Source organism: Rhipicephalus sanguineus, chromosome 3 (assembly GCF_013339695.2).
Source record: "Rhipicephalus sanguineus isolate Rsan-2018 chromosome 3, BIME_Rsan_1.4, whole genome shotgun sequence".
Taxonomy (NCBI): Eukaryota; Metazoa; Arthropoda; class Arachnida; order Ixodida; family Ixodidae; genus Rhipicephalus; species Rhipicephalus sanguineus.
The window spans coordinates 145,617,274-145,636,154 of NC_051178.1; the positions used below are offsets into that span (position 1 = coordinate 145,617,274).

At 41.9% G+C, this 18,881-nt stretch overlaps 1 protein-coding gene across 2 annotated transcripts; it reads left to right on the forward strand.

The window, feature by feature from the left end:
- The first annotated feature begins 1,994 nt into the window (after positions 1-1,994).
- Positions 1,995-17,244, forward strand: LOC119387376 (asparagine--tRNA ligase, cytoplasmic). Of its 2 annotated transcripts, none has more exons than XM_037654747.2 (14): positions 1,995-2,241; positions 4,315-4,400; positions 4,469-4,531; positions 4,683-4,865; positions 7,539-7,688; positions 8,392-8,478; positions 8,905-8,991; positions 9,607-9,663; positions 10,494-10,649; positions 12,307-12,428; positions 12,946-13,081; positions 15,096-15,257; positions 15,791-15,874; positions 16,943-17,244. In XM_037654747.2, the coding sequence occupies exons 1-14, from the start codon at positions 2,202-2,204 to the stop codon at positions 17,204-17,206; spliced, it is 1,677 nt and encodes a 558-aa protein (XP_037510675.1). In that variant the 5' UTR covers positions 1,995-2,201; the 3' UTR covers positions 17,207-17,244. The 2 variants fall into 2 exon arrangements, with proteins under 2 accessions (XP_037510675.1, XP_037510676.1); XM_037654748.2 differs by having other exon boundaries at positions 2,060-2,232.
- The last annotated feature ends 1,637 nt before the right edge of the window (positions 17,245-18,881 follow it).

An 18,881-nucleotide genomic window follows, 5' to 3' on the forward strand; every position in this document is an offset into this window, starting at 1 on the left:
GGAGCGGGGGGGCTCATAGGGCGACGGCCTGTGTGTGTGTGTGTGTGTGTGTGTGTGTGTGTGTGTGTGTGTGTGTGTGTGTGTGTGTGTGTGTGTGTGTGTGTGTGTGTGTGTGTGTGTGTGTGTGTGTGTGTGTGTGTGTGTGTGTGTGTGTGTGTGTGTGTGTGTGTGTGTGTGTGTGTGTGTGTGTGTGTGTGTGTGTGTGTGTGTGTGTGTGTGTGTGTGTGTGTACTGCCGGCGTATATAAAGGCGCTTACATGCTACTCTGTATGAATATTGAGTGGTATCCTATAGACACCAAGGTGAACCTTCACAGATTCACGAGCAGGTAGCTTCGCGTTCAGGTGCCTCATGAAACCGTATGCCGTGCCAAGAAGCTTAGTCGAACACGCGGTGTGACCCGTCGTATGCAGTGTCTCGGAGAAATACATGCAGCAGTACGACGATAGCACTTTTCCTATTTTTCACGCACCACATCAACCGAATAATCGCGATTAAATCATTATTCGGAAAATTGGAGAGTTATAATTTCCCCGCACAAGGCACTCTTGGCAAAAAATCAGCCCCGGCGCTTGTTAAATGGGTGCCGCAAAGCTATACAATTGACCTGCGGAGGAAGGGCCGAGCCCCTCCTTAAATAATGGAGGGGGGGGGGGGGCTTGCCCCCCCCCCCCCCCTCTGACTTTAAGCTCTGGTTGTGTTCCCTCATTAACTCTTAAGCTGAAGACGCGCAAGCCACACGCTCGGTGGCACTGCGTTCGCTTCCACTGAAGCAACTTTAGGCGAAAAAAAAAAAAGAAATGTGTAATTTTCGCAATGCACTTGTTGGCAGTTTAATTATTGGCCCCTCTTCCATCCTTGAGCCCTTGATCACGGCAACAGAGCATTTCTGAGACGGGTAACTGTCTGTACTGTCACAAATTTGCAAGAAACGCGCTTTTCTTTTTAACGAATTTCTTTTAAAAATTTATAAATTAGTGCAGTTTCAATGTTGTCGAACCAAGAGAAACTGTAGCACGTGTTTGCAGGACGGCTTCTTGGTCCTATAGCTGTCAAGCTCTTTCAGACCTTTCGGTGAAACGATAAACATCATCATCATCATCCTTGATGTTCTTATCTGGCATCTTATTTGCTAGGATTCCTCCAGCAAGGACACGGCGCATTATGCAAGGTGCCCGCTTCCACACTGCCCCCTTAACCCTCCGCCAACCCACAACCCGCAATGCCGTAGTCTTGTCAAAATCGGGCGCTCGTTGTCCCATTCCCGTCTACTTCTCTGAGTTTATTCTGTACATGGATCAGTTGGCGAAGTTGAACTTCAAACTTCGATCTCAGCAATGATTTATTCTGTGTGCTTCACAGCTTCCCCTCGTCTCTTGAAAATTAATGGTTAATGGAGCGCCTCTGAAGCCTAACTGGTATGCTTCTCTTAGTGATGCGACACCGCGCTTATATATAAACATGTGCGCGTTGGTATGTACTACTGTGAAACGTTGACGCTTGAAAATATTTGTGGCTGCACCAAAGGTAATGTGCACGCGAAAATGAGCGTGTTTCTCTCTCTCTCTCTCTCTGTCCTCTTACAAAGTGCCTTAATTCGTGCATGCATGCGCATGTAATCCCGTGCACGGGCTCACGAACGGTCACGAGTGACGAACTTTATTTACACTACGTCATTGATTTGAATGGAGTCGCAACCACGCTGCCGGCAAGGCCCACATAAAGGGTGATATACATAGAATCATAGAACACAATCCTTGCAAAATACGACCTTATACCCTCGTTTCAAAAATACCGCGCGATTTGTAGCGCCACCTAGTAACAACAACAAAAACTTTTTTTTAGTTACTTGTGGCCAGACGAAGCAAGCGTCTGAGCTCTAAACACGACAAATAAGTGTGCAGCTTTCATCACGTGTTTTACTTTTGAGCCACTTATAATTTCAAAATACAGTGATACAGTAATAACGTTGTAATGTGCTCGCAGAGTTGCGCAGGTTACTACAGGGTTGTCAACACATCTTTTCTCCATTCACTCGCCCCAACTGTTCCACTCCTTGCATCACCTTTCTCGGTGCCTGTTAGCCTGTTGCAGTCAGTGAAAGAAAGCCCAAATCTGGTGTTTGGTCCGCTACAGGTGGACGATTTATTCGTGATCAAATCCACTTTTCGGAGTTTATAGACAAGCTTCTAACGCACAACATGAGTGGCGGCACCCAACAGACAGAGGAGAGTGAGTCGAGTGAGTTACGAAGTTCATCGTGCCACACTACGTGCTGTCATGGCAAACTACCGGCATCGTGCGCTGCTAACTAGTACATATTGATGTGCGTTTTCTCACGTCTAGCAGCAGAACGAAGTAGCCTAAAGGCACATTTGCTTTCAGCCGTAAAGAGACTTATTTCACCAGCTTTACTCTGAATAGCCGTATGCCCGTCTTGGATCACTGTCGCGTGGTTCAAGGGCTGGTACTTTCGGATGGAGAGAAGCAGTGGTGGCTTTCGCATTGTCGTCGAACACACGTGCCTGGTTACGCGCCAAATTTTTTAGCCAAGCAAAGTGGACGTAACACCAGTCATAGTTCAGTGTTGTGGCGACCCAACATTGCCGATCAAAATGTAATTCGCATTTCTAGGCGCAGTTGCAGACTGCCAACGTCACCATTTTATCGTTTTCAATTGTTTATCACATTAGCGCAATTGATCAGGCATACATTCGGGAACACTTGGATGAAGTCGCATGTCGCGTGGATTCTCTGCATACATACGTTACGATAAACGTGGAGTGAGGGCTGTGTGTACTACAACCGTCAACTGCTTTACATACATATGTAGAAACAAATAATTGACAAGGAAACGAATTCAAAGTTGAACATGATGCAAACAAGTCAGAAAATGTATACGTGTAACAATTGTGGCTAGCTAAGTAGTTTTTTGGAAAGTTTTATTCCAAAGAGCCACTTTCCTTGTGAGAAAGCAAGTATTCACTGATGAATGCGAGGAAGCAATTTGTATGCCTGTCATATGGACATCTTTCAGTATAGCGGAGCCATTACGTATTGATCCAGTTATATATTCATGGTTTAGTGCCTTGCTTGTGTTAAAAAATTCCATGTGCATGGCAGCTGCTGAACTCGAATGATTTCTTAGGTTTTGTTTCACTAATTGTAACACACCAAATTGAACACATCTGCAATGCGTTCAGCAGATACATGTCAGTGAAAGATTTGCCATGAATGACAAGTAATATATTAATGGATAATGAAGAATGAATAGCAGCAGAGTCTTTGGAACAGCAACATATCACGAAAAAAAACAAAAGCAGGTAGAAGCTGAAAACAAGGTGGGTAACACATACACAGACGACACATGACCATGATTGAGGACTGAACAGGCACCAATCAAGAAGAATCATGAAAAGAAAGCAGGTTTCAGAAATATAAACATTTTTAAATCAGTGTTTGCATATGCTGGTACTCATGGCATCGTTGACCAAGTTCTTGACGTCATTCTTGGTACTGCAGCTATTCAATGTCGCCCAGTACAACCTGCATGGAAATTGGACTTCTTGAGGTGCCTTTGTATGAATCTAAAACTAGTACTGGGCCTCTCTTCTATCAATGTCCTATCGTGTGCAATATAAATTGCAACAGCAGCTGTACAAGATGCTTCAGAAATGTATTTCACATAAGTTACAGTGTATTGCATGAAAAAAGGATTTGAGTAGAGGATTTTGTTACTTTGATATTATTCCCAAGGTACATTTTCTTGTGAAATTCGAAAAAAATTTACAGCAATACGGTCCACTGCCAAAAAGCTTTATTTCGAATAAAACATTCGAATAAGTCCACGCTCATGTTATGCCTTTGCTCTTTGTCGCTGGGTTGCCGCTAGAAACCTGTGAAAATGTGGTCTGTAGGACTTTTTTTTTAAGACTTATTTCGGGCAGCCAACCACTGAAAATTCCTTCATGGTGTCCTTTTCTGACTGGCTTTAAAAAGGCCTAAAAGAGTTAAAATTTATTGAAGGTCAAATGTTGCAATCTCAATCACTCAATCTGTGTCTTGCTGGCCATGTGTTTCTTGAGTGCATCGCCACATCTATGTTTTATCCAAATTGATCGTCGTCAAAGACCCATTTAACAGCCATATCTAGCAGTGTGTACAGCAAAGTGCTCTGGTTTGCTGCTTGCTCTAAAATTACGGCTTGGTCCTCCATCTCACAATTTTTCGGTGGTGCTACGACCAGTAATTTTGGTAGGCATTTGTTTTATATAATCCACAATAAGCTGAAGTGCACATGTTTTGACCTTGCAGAAAAGCCACTGTATATATCTGAAGCACATGGCAACGATGAAACGGGTGATGGCAGTGAGCTGAAGCCAGTCAAGAGTTTGCTACAGGTGTGTGTTCTTGCTCCCTGTAATAAACTGTAAGCGCAGTTATTCTTACAAAAATATTGTTCATGCAGGCAATGAGGATAGCTGCTGAAGAGCCCTTCCCTGGGTTCTATGGGGACGGCAAAGATGGAGAGGTAAGCATGGCTTCCAAGCTCATGCCTTGACAGAGATATTGCATGATCTTGATCAAGTATACAAGGCTACCATGGTCCCCTATACGCTGCACCCCATTGCATGTGGAAACAAGTAAAATTTGCGCCCTCTTCGTTCTGTTTTCTTTTTCAGAAGTGGACCCTAGTGTCTCAGTCTCAGATTAAAAAGGTGCGGAAGATCTGGGCTCGGGAACAATATAAAAACACCGAGCGAACTCAGAGGGAAGCGGAAGATGAGGCACGGCGTGAGAAGAACATTGAAGAAGCCAAGAAAGTGAAAATACAGCTTGATCCATCTTTACCGGACCCAGTCAAGGTAAGTAGTATTGATTCTCATCTAGGATTGTTTTTCTTTATTACACCATATAAGTTTGTATGGCTGATGTTCTGTTTCTAACTCTCTAACATCTGCATATAGTGCTGTAGCACTAGTAAGTTCCATAGATGAGAAACCCCATTACATAGCTATTGCAGACAGTAAGCAACAAGAAGCATGGAAATGACTCAGTCTCCAATCTAATTTTGTCGACAAAGTAATGGTGGCACTAGTGTATTAAGAATACCATGCATTGCTCAAGTGCAAGAGCTGACATATGGCTTGAATAGTCTCTTTCATCAGTCAGACAGATAAGACTCGCAAGAATAGCGCACTAGCAATCTAGAGGAGATGGAAAGAAAGGAGCCAAATTACACTATTTTGATCAATGCTGTGCACTACAGCAGTACAAAGAAACTAAAATAGAAAGTCATCAACAAGCATGTTATGAGAGGCAGTCACTGGATTTCGAGCAATCAAACAGCTCAGGGTATACCAGAAATTAGCTCATTTCAAGAAAATAGAGGATTTTATCTAGCATGATCCCTTCCTTTCATTTCTGTTTTATTGTTTTAATAAAATGTCAGAATAACGAGTTAGTTCCATTTGGGGCTTCTGCTATGGTACCTCAACGCCTTGTGGTTTGTCTCCAAGTTGTGTGTTTTGATGTCGTGCCATGTTTTGGGGCTTTAGGATTTGGTTATGGTATTATTTCCTGGATATCATATTAATTTGTAGGACAAAAAAAAAATGCGCTTCCTGAATGCTATTTGACATTGATGAAAAAGGAGTAATGCTATTGGCATCCTTGTGTTTGCATGGTTTTGTATTTTTTTCAACCACCTTGGTGGCTGTAGCATTTTGTTGCCGAGCGTGAGGTCAAACATTTTATTCCTGGTCATGGTTGCCACATAGCAATGGAGGTGAAATGTGAAAGTGCTGTTGTATGTTTTTTTTATTGCGATAGCAATTATATGGACAGTCTCGGCTGGAAAATGTCCGCCCCCGTCGCCGTCATGCACCGTATATGTATAAGTATGTATATATATATAAAAGCCCCAAAGAAAAATAATTCAGAAAAATGCTTCCGAAGCGCGGAATCGAACCAGGGACCTCTTGCTCCGCAGCGAGTGGCGCTAGCCACTACGCCACGGAACACAGGTCCTCCGCATAGCTAACGGCGAGCGTTATATACACACCCTTTGCCGCTGTACGGACTCAGAGATGGCCGACGCTCATAAGCGTTTCTTCATTACCAGCGAGATGGCGCTAGGAGCGCGACGAGCGCATTTAAAAGTCGTCGGCGAGCTCGCTCGCTTCTTCTTATATTTGTTGTTTTTAGTGCATAATCAAAAGAAACCCTGGTCATCAAAATTCATCTGGCTTCTCTTTTGGCCTGAAATTTGCTTTGGGACATTGAAACTAATTTAAGTTTAGTCGGTAGCTCTTTGTCACTGGTTTTTGTAAACGGTAGAGCACCAAGTCGGGCTAGTTGGTTTAAATTCATAATGACGACTAAAACTGCGCTAAAAGCTCAAAGACGAGGAAAACAGGACACGCCACCCCGAAATCGCGCCAGCGACGGTGGGGGCTTTGCGGTTATCCCATATCAGTATAAGGTAGCTCATAATTTGAAGAACGTAGCGCAGCGCTACGGTGTGAATGTTGTGTTTTCGGTGCCTCAGAAAATGTCGCGATTGTGTGCCAGGGTAATGAATGCCATTGACAAAACACCTAATTACAGCCCTTTTATTTGCAGCATTGAACATAGGTCCAGGTTTGTCCCATGCGCCTGTGCAGTAGTTTATGAATTTCCTTTTTCTTGTGGGCAGGTGTACATGGGACAAACGGGGAGGTGTATAAATATTCGGCTGAAAGAGCATCTTAGGAATTGTTCTACAGATGTCTACTCGCACGTGTCCAAACACTGTAGGGAGTGGAAAGTGGGCAGCAACGAGTTGTGCCAACCGCTTGTGAATAAAACTAAGATTTTGTTTCGTCACAAGGACCGGTGCACGCGCGAGTTGTTCGAGGCTTTCAAGATTAACGATACACGGTGGTGTATAAGTGAACCTTCAGTATCTCTTGCTGATTGTGAGCTGAAATATTTAGGTGCCACTTTGTGACGTAGACATATCTGTGTCCAATGATCCTATTTCATCAAATGTTCACTGTGTATATACATATGTCATCTTTCAAACATTAAATGTTCAGTTGTAAACGGTATTTGTGTTTTCGGTTTTTAACTCATTGTCTAACCTTCATAGCATAGTTTTAAGTGAAATGGCTAATGAGGTTGCCATAGGTGCCCCTCCTATGCCCCAGAGCAGGTCTGGTGAATTGTAACGATCATTCATTGTAGGAAGTTTGGATTAAGCAAGAACCAAGAGATTACTTATTTCTAATTGTCTCTGTGACTAAGTCATCACTTTCATTACGAAACTTCCAAAGAGTACTCACTTTAATGATATACATTGATACAGTGTCTTCCTTTATAGAAACGAAGCACAAACTTTGTTTGGCTGAATTTAGGACTAGTGGTTTGAAACTACGCCACTTCGCTTAATGCAAACTGTGTGTGTGTGTGTGAGTTCTCGTTAACAGCTAACAACAAAGTTAGCTATTCTGTCGACGTCGAGCAATGACCGTCTTTGGTTTATTGGTTCTTCACAGATTAAGATCCGTGAAGCCAAAGGCCATCGGGGCAAACGTGTGCACCTGTATGGCTGGGTCCACCACCTGCGAAGGCAGGGCCGCTCGCTCATGTTCATCCTGTTGCGGGATGGCACGGGCTTTCTCCAATGCATCCTCACAGACCAGCTGGTACGTCATTCCTGCATGTGCCACAGACTGCTGCACAAAGATCTCAAAAACAGAGAACTAGTATGCATGCTGAATGATAAACTAATGAGCTTTCGCTATACATATTTATACGTACACTTCAATTGTACCACACAAAGCAGTATGTTGCTTGTACTGCCGCAATTGTGCAGCTTATCCTGGCGGTCACAACAGCTGTAAGGATAACAATACGTAGTGGGAAAAGGACCCAATAAAAACCCGGCTACAGTCGTCAGTTCCCTTGTGCCCTTTTCTTTTCACAGCGTTCAGCAACAGTGAAAGCAATAATAATAATAATAATAATAATAATAATAATAATAATAATAATAATAATAATAATAATAATAATAATAAAATGTTTTTGCCCATTCCTCTGGGGTGTTTTTCTTGTCTAAATTAAAAACCATTAGAACAAATTTTCACTCTGGCTAGTTTAGCTATAAGCGAGTAGTATCTACAGAAGTTATTTTAACGAAGCTGCAGGGCTGATTTTCCATGGAAGCTGCTTTGGTCTACGCTATCTGGAACCAGGCATTTTTCATAATTCAAAATTTTGTAACATAAAGCTTAAAGTGTATCTATTATCGAAATCTTCCAGTGATTCGTTGGCTGTTATGGCACCTACTTGTGTTTCATTTTTTCAAGTTATGTGCATTTTTGCGAGCTACACGCTTGTATCTTCCAGTGCCACACGTACGAAGCACTTATGTTATCTACGGAGTCGTCCGTCCATCTTTACGGAGAGCTTCGTGCTGTTCTTGAAGGCAAAACGGTAAGTCTCTAATGACTGTACACAGTGCCTTTGCCCAGCACCTGGCTTCGAATCAAAGATGTGTTTTATAGTTAGGCAAGCAGTGCTCGCATTGTGGTCAGACCAAGAAGAGCAATGCATCCTATCATAGTAAAATATGAATTGTTGCTTCAGTGTTATTCTACTTTAAAAGCTGCTTTATTTTGGCATATGTTTGTCTGTTTAATCGCACTCTGGCTTAAGCGATTGTAAGTCCAAATTGTAGAGAGCAGCAGGCATACCATTGCACTTTGTAAAAAAATGACTTTTCTTGCATTGTTTACATGTACTAGCTGTTAATCCGTAATTCGTATTAGTACTTTAGATCCACATAGACAGTATTTAAGATAAATATTGTTTAAGTTGTCGTTTTGTGTAGACATATTGCTTTCTGATCATGTCTTGCAGGCACCCGGTGGCCATGAACTTCATGTTGACTATTGGGAACTTGTCGGAGATGCTCCGGCTGGAGGCCTGGACGATGTTCTCAACAAGGTATTTATGCAGCTGTAAATAAGAGTGATTGGTGCACAAACAAAATTATTAGTTGACTGGATACTTCAGGATTGTCAATTCAGTGAAGAAGGGTTTACATGTAAATATGGCACTTGGAATAAGTGCTGTCGTATAACTCTTACAGCGTATAATGATGCTAACCTAACCAACTCGAACAAAAGTTTGAACTGTGCAAAAATGCCTAGTTTCAGGTAGTCTAGTGTTATAGGTAAAAATAGATGAGTCACTTTTAAGTCAAACTTTTGAGTCAAACTTTTAAGTGTTATAGGTAAAAATAGATGAGTCACATTTAGCTGAGGTAGCTGTGGTAGCTTTAGCACACTGGAACATCTAGGAGGCAGTGACCTAGTATTTGCATTTATTTGTGTCACCAGATGCATGCATTGTTTGTCTTTTGTGCTATTTAGAGGCTATTAATAAAAAGATTAAGTGACAATCAGCTCCGAGGCTTTGCCAAGGGTACTTCAATAGCATGCACTACCCTTGCTTAGTGAAATTTTGATGTTGTTGACCTTTAACTGTAATTCTCAAAAGTAGCTTTCTTTTTTTCTCTGTCTGATCTCAGTGACGCACTTTTTATTTCTCTTACCCCAGGAGTCTCACATTGACATTCTGCTTGAAAACCGCCACCTTGCACTGCGGGGAGACACGGTAAGCAGCAAGAATGTCATAATTACAAATATATGTTTTCTTCTTGTAATAATGTTTATTCACCCACTCAATCACTCATCAGTGTGGTAGTCAAAAGCTTTGGCAGCATTTTTTACCTTCAACCTTTAATTGGCTCATTTTTCAGTCTGTCGGTCATGTTGATACCTGCCCTACTGAAAAGTAAATGCCCTCTGCTCAGTGCCATTAATGGCATGCTGACCTCATGTTGGAATCGATGTCTCAATGCCAGTGTCGATTGGTAAATCAACCAGCTGTTGTACACTCATTTGTTCGGCCAATATTTGCAACGCACATATAACGTCAACACGATCAGCTGTCATGAACGAGGACTACACAACACTGCATCGGACACCCAAGCGATGCACTGCACTTCAGAAAGCAGTGGCAAGGTGTCAGCACACAAAAAAAATGGCATGGATTTTGTTGGCAGAGGAAGGACAAGGCTGGTAAGCCGGGATGCTTAGAACATTTCTGGAATATCAGTTTCAGAATTATAGCCGACAGTTCATCGATATTTTTGAAAATGTCAAAAGCACTGTCATTGAGGCTACTCACTTTAAAAGTCTGCAACTGCGTTTTACAATCACAGTTGTTCTACATCGAGCTTAACTAAGCTTTTCCATGTGCTACCTTGCAAATCAAAGCAATAGCGATGTGTACTCGCTCAAGGAGGCACTAAATTTGCTTGTTTGACAGGGGGTGCAGCTACGCAGTAAGGGCCTTCAGCCAGGATGGCTGCCTGCTTGTTTATCAATGAACCGTGGTATTTACATGGGAGCCCTGTCCATTCCTTTGCTCTTCATTTGCAGCTGTCTAAGATAATGACTGCCAAGTCTGCTGTGATGCACTGCTTCCGGGACTACTTCCTCAGCAACCACTACGTTGAGGTCATCCCACCAACCATGGTGCAGACGCAGGTTGAAGGAGGCTCGACACTGTTTGCATTCGACTACTTCGGTGAACAGGTAGGTATACTGCGTGCACTATCATTGTATGACAACAGAGGGCGTTAAGAGCAGCACATCCACGCGAGCTTGTGTCCCCAAAGCCCCTCTCCCTGCTTCTGTTCTTTTGTATGCCTACTAAAAGGTTTTGTTGGGCGAGTTGGTTCATGACTTTAGAAGAAAAAAAAAACCCACTGGTATGTATGCCTACCTGTGTGTGTTCCGCTTAGTTTTAGGTTCACAAAACTAAAAATAAACAAGTATTGGTGGTACTTTTGATATAACTAACGCACCTATTTGCAGCATCAAAAGACATAGAGACAAGAACACCAGATCAGTACCTACTCACAACTGTAGAGTGTATTTTGGAAAGAACGTATGTAGGGTGTCCCACATATCATCCTCAAAGTTAAAGGAAAAAGAAAGCAGATGAATCATTTTATAAAAATTAAACTAAGTCTGCATTGTAAAATTATTGATGAGAAACCATCGGTTATTCCTTAATACTGGACATCCAGTTATTTACTTATAAGTAATTTTACGTGCACTTGCGTAAATCACGGGGGGGGGGGGGTCAGTGGGGTCCTAACCCCCCTAGTGTTCAGGCTGGGGGGGGACACCCCTTGCATTGTCCCCCTTTGAGATTTATCTTTCAAACGCCATATATTTGAATTGCTTGAGAGTTAAGTATAGTGCAATCAACTTTTTTTGCTAATGCGTGTTTATTTTGTAGTGTGTGTAGCCCTGGTGTTCAATACCCTTCAGCTATGTGAGACTAATGAAATCGCAACTGCCGCTTGACCGCTTTCGGAGAAGACTCAATAGAACAGTGCGATTACATGTACTGGGAACCCATGCTCGTTTTTTTTTTTTTTAATTTTATTTCAAAGCATGATTTTAGCATTTATATAAATAAAAACTTTTTAAAAATGGCCGCTATGGCAAGATGTGTGTCCCCCCTTGTGATTTAACTGGATTTACGCCACTGTTTACATGAAACTAAACCCACATCAAAGCCAGATGCTTCCATCAAGGTACACATCGTGTATAGCTTTTTTAGTAAATACAGAAAGCTTGTGAAATAAGAAAAATACCGTGCGACTATACACCTGTGCACACAGAATGCCAATGCCATCAGACAGTTATTGCGAGTAAGCAACCTTCTCTCAAGCTTGCCATTCAAAAGCGGCGAATTTGGCTTATACTATACATTATTTCTTTTTTTAACTTTTTGCATAATGGCTGAAACACTGTATATATAACCAACTAGCACTTCTGTCTCCAGTGATCAACTCACCCATATATCAAAGTATAACAATGGTGCTTAACAAGGTGATTCTATTGAAATCTAGTCTGCAATGTGTTCATATTGATTTTCTCTTCAGTAGAACACTACTGCGTCAAACCATGAAAACTGCTTCAAAAAGCAAAACTCTAGCAATATTTTTTTAAAGAAAAACTTGGATCGCTTTTCCTTGTTACTCATGCTGTTCTGTTAGTGTTGATAGATAATTAACTGCATAGGAAGAGCGCTGTTAGCACTTTCCTCTGAAAGAAGTCCTTAGAGGATTTTAGCTGTACCGAATGACTGACATGTATTGTCAAGCTTCTGAAAAAGCTTGTCATGTTATATTACTAAGGACTTTATATACCATTGTTGTTCTTTCATTCGTTACAGGCCTATCTGACACAGTCCTCGCAGTTGTATCTGGAAACAGTTGTGCCTGCTCTTGGAGATGTCTTCTGTGTGGCACAGTCCTATCGTGCAGAGCAGTCTAGGACACGGCGACATTTGTCCGAGTATGTCTCTCCCTTTTTTTTTTTTTTTGCTGATGCATGGTGAACACTCAGGCATGTTGCAAAGCATTCTCTGTGTTCTGCATCTTTTTGTTAAGCACTTGCGTATTTTTTCAGATCCGTATGCATGTTAAAACCCGAGTGGTCTTAATTGATCTACAGCACTCTCATAGCTCACTGTTGTGGACAGGGTTCTTGAAAAGCTGCCTTTAAACAAAAGGCTTTTGCTTAGCCGTCAACTCCCATGTGCTCACTGTGCACAGCCAAGCATGGAAATATATAAAACTCTCTGCAGCTTTTGTGCATAAAAGCCTTTATCGTTATTATTATTATTACTCATTCTATAAGGCATGTTTTTTTGCTAATATTTGTAATACACTTGGTTAATTGTTGTACTATTGCAACCTGGCAAATGTTGTTTAGTGTTTTTGTGTGTGTGCGTGTGTGTGTGTATTGGGGAGGGAGTGGTGATGGTAGTGTTGCAGATGGCTTAGTTGCTGACCCAGGGCGTGCTTTGCAGGTTTACGCACATTGAGGCAGAGTGCCCCTTCCTGACCTTTGACGAGTTCATGGACAAGATAGAAGATTTGGTGGTGGGCGTGTGCGAACGCATCCTCAAATCTCACGTTGCTCCCATTGTACTCGAGCTCAACCCTGTGAGTCAGTTGTCTCTGATATCAGTTCATTTCTGTTGTAAAGAAAAAATTTAATTGGGCAGCTGTACCTTGTTTTTGTTGGTGCCAAATGTTGCATCGAAAAGGATGAATAAGGACGTGTCCTATGCATGATTACCGCGGAACACACAAGAAGATGTTGTGCATCAAACAGATGCTTAGAAACTCACATGGTTCCTTATGCATCCGCCTCAGTCGACTCCAAGGCGAATGCCATCTTCTTTTTTTTCTTCCAAGTTAATGTATTCAACCCTCCGTGCCCTCCTCGGAAAACTTTCTGCAACTAACGTGGTTTCGCAATGCCTCCAGGATCGGAGGCATTTTAGTAGGGGTGTGCGAATATTCGAAATTTCGAATATTTTTCGAATAGTGTTTGCTATTCGATTCGATTCGCACTGAAATTTTACTATTCGAACTATTCGAACTGCCCAAAGACAAATGCAGTCAACGTCCGGTTGAAAGTGACCCCTTCAGATTTTCAATATGTTTCACCTCATTACACTCTCGTATTGCGGCAAAGCTGCCTTTCAAGCTCCGTTACGGTCGAACTTAGCCAAGAGACAAAGTCCGGTTGGAAGTGGTCCCTAGATTTTCCATATGCTTCACCTCATCACACCCCCGTATTGCGGCAAAGCTGCCTTTCATGGTCCGTTACGGTCGAACTTAGCCAAGAGACAGTCAACGTCCGTTTGGAAGCGGTCCCAAGATTTTTAATATGCTTCACCTCCTCACACCCCCGTACTGCGGCAAAGCTGCCTTTCAAGCTCCGTTACGGTCGAACTTAGGCAAGAGACAGTCAACGTCCGATTGGAAGTGGTCCCTAGATTTTCAATATGCTTCACCTCCTCACACCCCCGCATTGCGGCAAAGCTGCCTTTCAAGGTCCGTTACGGTCGAACTTAGCCAAGAGACAGTCAACGTCCGTTTGGAAGCGGTCCCAAGATTTTTAATATGCTTCACCTCCTCACACCCCCGTACTGCGGCAAAGCTGCCTTTCAAGCTCCGTTACGGTCGCAAATGTATTAACTCAAGAAAACGCTGGTTCCAATATGGAGATGAAAGATGTGGCAGAGTTGGGGGCTCAATTAATGCTGTTTTGGACCTGAAATTTGGGCAGGAAGTCCGCAAAATCGGACGCCGAAGCTTTTTAGAATCCAAAATTTCAGATGTTCTTATACATCGACGTCTACGAGGCAGATTTGGAACTCCGGACTTGAAGGGAGCACACCCTTGTCTGCCACATCAGTTGGCCTTCCACAGAAGTTGAAAGAGGAGGAGAGGCTGAGGAAATGGCATCTCTGCCTATCACGTGTAAAGTGCTGTCGGCAACACTTTGGTTGCACCAAATCATATACATAAATACAATTCGGCCTCTACATTGCCTCATTCTTGATAAGAAAGACAACTACGAAATATGACCCCACCAGCGCTTCATCAACCTAGCGAAAAGAAAGACTTTCATGTTGCTATCTCACAAGAACATACTTAGGGATTCTCTGCAACTTTTTCTGTAATTTCACTTCGAAATATTCGAAAAATGTTTGAGAAATATTCGAAAATTATTCGAAATTATTCGATTCGATTCGCACTCAATCTTTATTATTCGAATTCGCTTCGCACCCAAAATTTTGCTATTCGCACAGCTCTACATTTTAGCTTTCTGCACCTCACCTCATTTTGCACTTCCTCCGGGATCAACCCAACTGCGACCAAGCATTGATGTCATGTGATGACGTCACAAATTTTGGCAATCTGTGATGTCATCACTAGTGATGATTTTTTGCATCACTCGTGTTCACGCTGCCGATGCGGGACGCCGGCCAATTTTCACGTTTGATGGGGCATCTAATGTTTTCGCCTTACTAAGGAAAGGCTACTCTGGAAATCTTATTTTGTAATCAGTGCAACACCAACTAGGTTTTTCCTTTGAATGCACCATGCAGTGTTGGACTTTTGCTATCATCTTGCACTGAAATTTGTACTTTGTCGGTTGCAGGAGTTTGCTGTTCCAGAGCGACCGTTCATGAGGCTACAGTACTCAGATGCAATAAAGTACCTGCGTGAAAATAACATCACCAAAGAAGATGGCTCATTCTATGAGTTCGGTGAGGACATTCCAGAGCTTCCAGAGCGCCAGATGACAGACAAGATCAACAAGGTAAGCTGTTGCCAAGATCCTTGTCCTGCATTTCGATGGGACGAATTGCAAAGAGAGCCTGTGTGCTTAGATTTAGTCAAAATTCAAATTCAAGAGTTAGTAAAACTTCATCGAAATCAACGCAGACTCCCCCACTACGATGTGCCTCGTAATCATATCTTGGTTTTTGCTCATAAAACTCTAGCAAGTATTATATTATTACAATAAAATAACCGAATAAAAAAAATCTTTCAGTCATCGGAAAGGGCCTTGTCCTGTCGTCTCTTCTGTGTTTTTGTTTATTGTGTGCTAGAACAGATGGGACATAAAAAATGTATGGACTAAAAGCTTTTCAACTACTTGTCTTATCTCACTTTGCAAGAATTATACGAGGTGCACACCCCTTCCAGTTTCCTTATTGAAAGAAATATGCCAGTTCTAAACACTCTTCCACTCCATATTGAACATAATTGTACTAGTGCTATTTCTTTGCATGTGATTAAAAACTTATCTGTTAAGATGCGAGCTCAGTGTTATTCTCTGTTTTCTTGCAGCCGATCCTTCTGTGCCGCTTCCCTGCGGAGATAAAGTCCTTCTACATGCAGCGGTGTGCTGATGACCCTCGTTTGACAGAGTCGGTATGTGTCCCATCTGCCTTAGTGTAAGCCTGCTAGAAAACTAAGTGCAAACTATCTGTCTTCAAGGGTATTGTATTACCTCATGTAATAGTAGGTTGAGTGAGTAGTTTCACAGCACATAAAAAAAAAGGAAAGCCACTATTTTTTCAGGGGCACCACATGAGAAACTGACTGTCCTAGAGATCCAGACCAATCGGCTTATAACTAAATTCTGCGCTGCTTTTATTGTTTTGACTCCTGCTGCCTTTATATGTGTGCTGCTGTGCAGTTATGGAAATGTGAAAGGTATAACCTCATTCATACACTTTGGAATAAAAACACAACTGTATAACTACCATCTAGAAAAAATTATCGAAAGTCACTAAAACGATGTTGCAGTTTCACCCAAACTGCATTAAACATCTGCTTACTAACTAAAACATGGTGCAGTCAGACTCGCGTATGTTAAATCTAAAGGGTATCACAAAATAGTTTAATATTTTGGTATGTAATTCAATATGAGAGATGTAGGCCTTGGGTAGTCCACTTCACTGCACATTCATTACTTCTTATGTATTAGTATACCTTGGTGCACTCTAATGTCGTGCAGTGGAGCTTCTTGAAGCAAATTTATCATTATGGAGCACAAATAAGACCCTTGCTGCATGAGCTCATCCATATTTCAAGATTTACCTCGTTCATTTTCCTTCCATATCTTGCAGTTCTCTTCAGATTAAATGCCTTGTTTGATGTCATCTGCCAAAACAGTGCTGTTGTGTTGGCACAAATACTTATGACACAAGAAGTTATTGTGGTGCTGAAACACACAGCGGTGCAAAGCTCAATATATTGAAGGAAGCTGAACGATTTCAGAACATCGGTGTGACCGGTATATTGATATATCAGTCACTGGTAGAATTGTATATATCGGTGTGACCAATAGAATTGTAGATGCTTCAAATTGTCATGTTTCAATCATCGGCAGAAGCAACTGAAACATATACTAATACTAGTGATCTTCACGCATCTCATACTATTCGTTGAAAATTTGTGCTAACAAGTTGTTACCCCCACCTCCTTATGTTGCAGGTTGACCTATTAATGCCTGGCGTTGGTGAGATTGTGGGTGGCTCTATGAGGATCTGGAACTACGATGAGCTGCTCAAGGGATACCAGCGAGAAGGCATCGATGCAAGTCACTACTATTGGTACACGGACCAGCGGCGGTACGGTACCTGCCCACACGGTGGCTATGGCCTGGGATTCGAACGCTTCCTCACCTGGGTGCTCAAGCGCAACCACATCAGAGACGTTTGCCTCTACCCACGTTTTGTGGGCCGCTGCAAGCCCTGATTTCGCACACGGGTTGCATAAAAGAATGGCTTATTTCCTGACTTCAACTTTCCTGCTAAAAATTTTACCTTAAATTCCACATTTAATCTTAGATGTTCCTAAGGCGGGAAATGGTTTTTAGACATAAAATTCTATATTATTTAAGCTAGGATGAAAACGTCAGTGATTATGTATTTTTGTATAGACTATGCGATTTAATTTAAAATTAATTATTAACGAAACATCATTTGGTCACTGGCTGCAAAGGTCTTGCCGATTTAAATGTCATTGAATTCTGCACACGCCAAAGAGTGCAGCAAGATTGATTTTTGTGGTTCTAGTTTTCTCAGAGAAAAAGGTATGAAGCTTCGAAATTATTTGAATGACTGAGAAAATCACTTCTTAAACTTCCCAAAGTAACATTTAGCACCCTATAGCACTCACTAAACACTCAGCTTTTCAGTATGACAGAAACATCAAATTTAAGTTTGCCTAAGCTGAGAAAAGCATCTCAGAAGTTTGTAAGGTTACGAAAAAACAAAACGGGAAAAACAGCAAAAAACAATATGCCATCGGGTGCTGGTGCGATATAAAAGGCTGTTATGGCTAAAATAATAATCTTGGTTGCATAAAAATTGGTGAGCTTATGCATCAGTAATGGCAAAACCCAAAAATAACGTTTATGAAAAATAAATTTTTTTACCCTTTTCGGTCCCAAAAAGCAGCTTCCCAACTAAGTCAGTGGGCCGTGCTGTGGGTTGTATAGTTACAAAGTTAATGCCTTTCAACGCGATAAACATAAAAAAATGTTGGCAGGCTTCAGCAAGTGTGGCTGCAAGCTTTTTTATTGCAACAGGAGCAAGCTCCCACAATGGACACGACCATCTACAGCTATGCACATGTTGTCTTTGTCTCCAACAGTAGAACTTGCCATGAAATCAGAAATGCACGCAGAGACTAGCGGCTGGCGGCATATCTTTTGGTGGTGGTAGGCTATTGCCATGCCATAGCACAGTTTCCTTTTATTTTCATCCTGAAGGCCATGGACAAGTGCGCTGGGCAGGCTGCTCTTTAACATTAACCATTCTAGGTAGGAAAAACTATTTCATCATCATTAAAGGGACACCAAAGGCAAATAACAATTTATGTCTGAGTGAAAGGTCAGCACTTCAGACCATCTAAAATGTCAACATTATGCTCAGCAGTGCTTTAGTAAATAAGAAATTAATATAAGTATAGGACAATTTGCACCACCAGTGGGACATTCTTGTACTATAGCCCGATGACGTAGAAGGACCTCAGTACAATTAATCACTAGTACCCAAGCTACCCATGATAAAAAAGGACATTGCAGTGCAATTCAAGATGGAATAAAATGCAGTTTGTGCTTTTCAGTTTGATTCACGAGAATGACACGGCTGGCCGAAGAGTTTCGTTTTTGCACTGCGCCGGTTGTCGGGCAGTAAGGGGCAGGCATGGCAATTGCTACGTCACAAGCCCATCCTTGAAGACTGGTTGTTTGAATTGCGTTAACGGTACGAGGACCGTTAAAACATGATTTTCTTTCAAACTAAACGTTTCCTTGTCATGAAACAAGCACTACAATGTTTCTGTAACGCTATTTCAACAATCCACAACAACCTAGTATTTGGCTTTAGTGTCGTCCCTTTAAATGAGCCGATTAGGCATGGTTTAT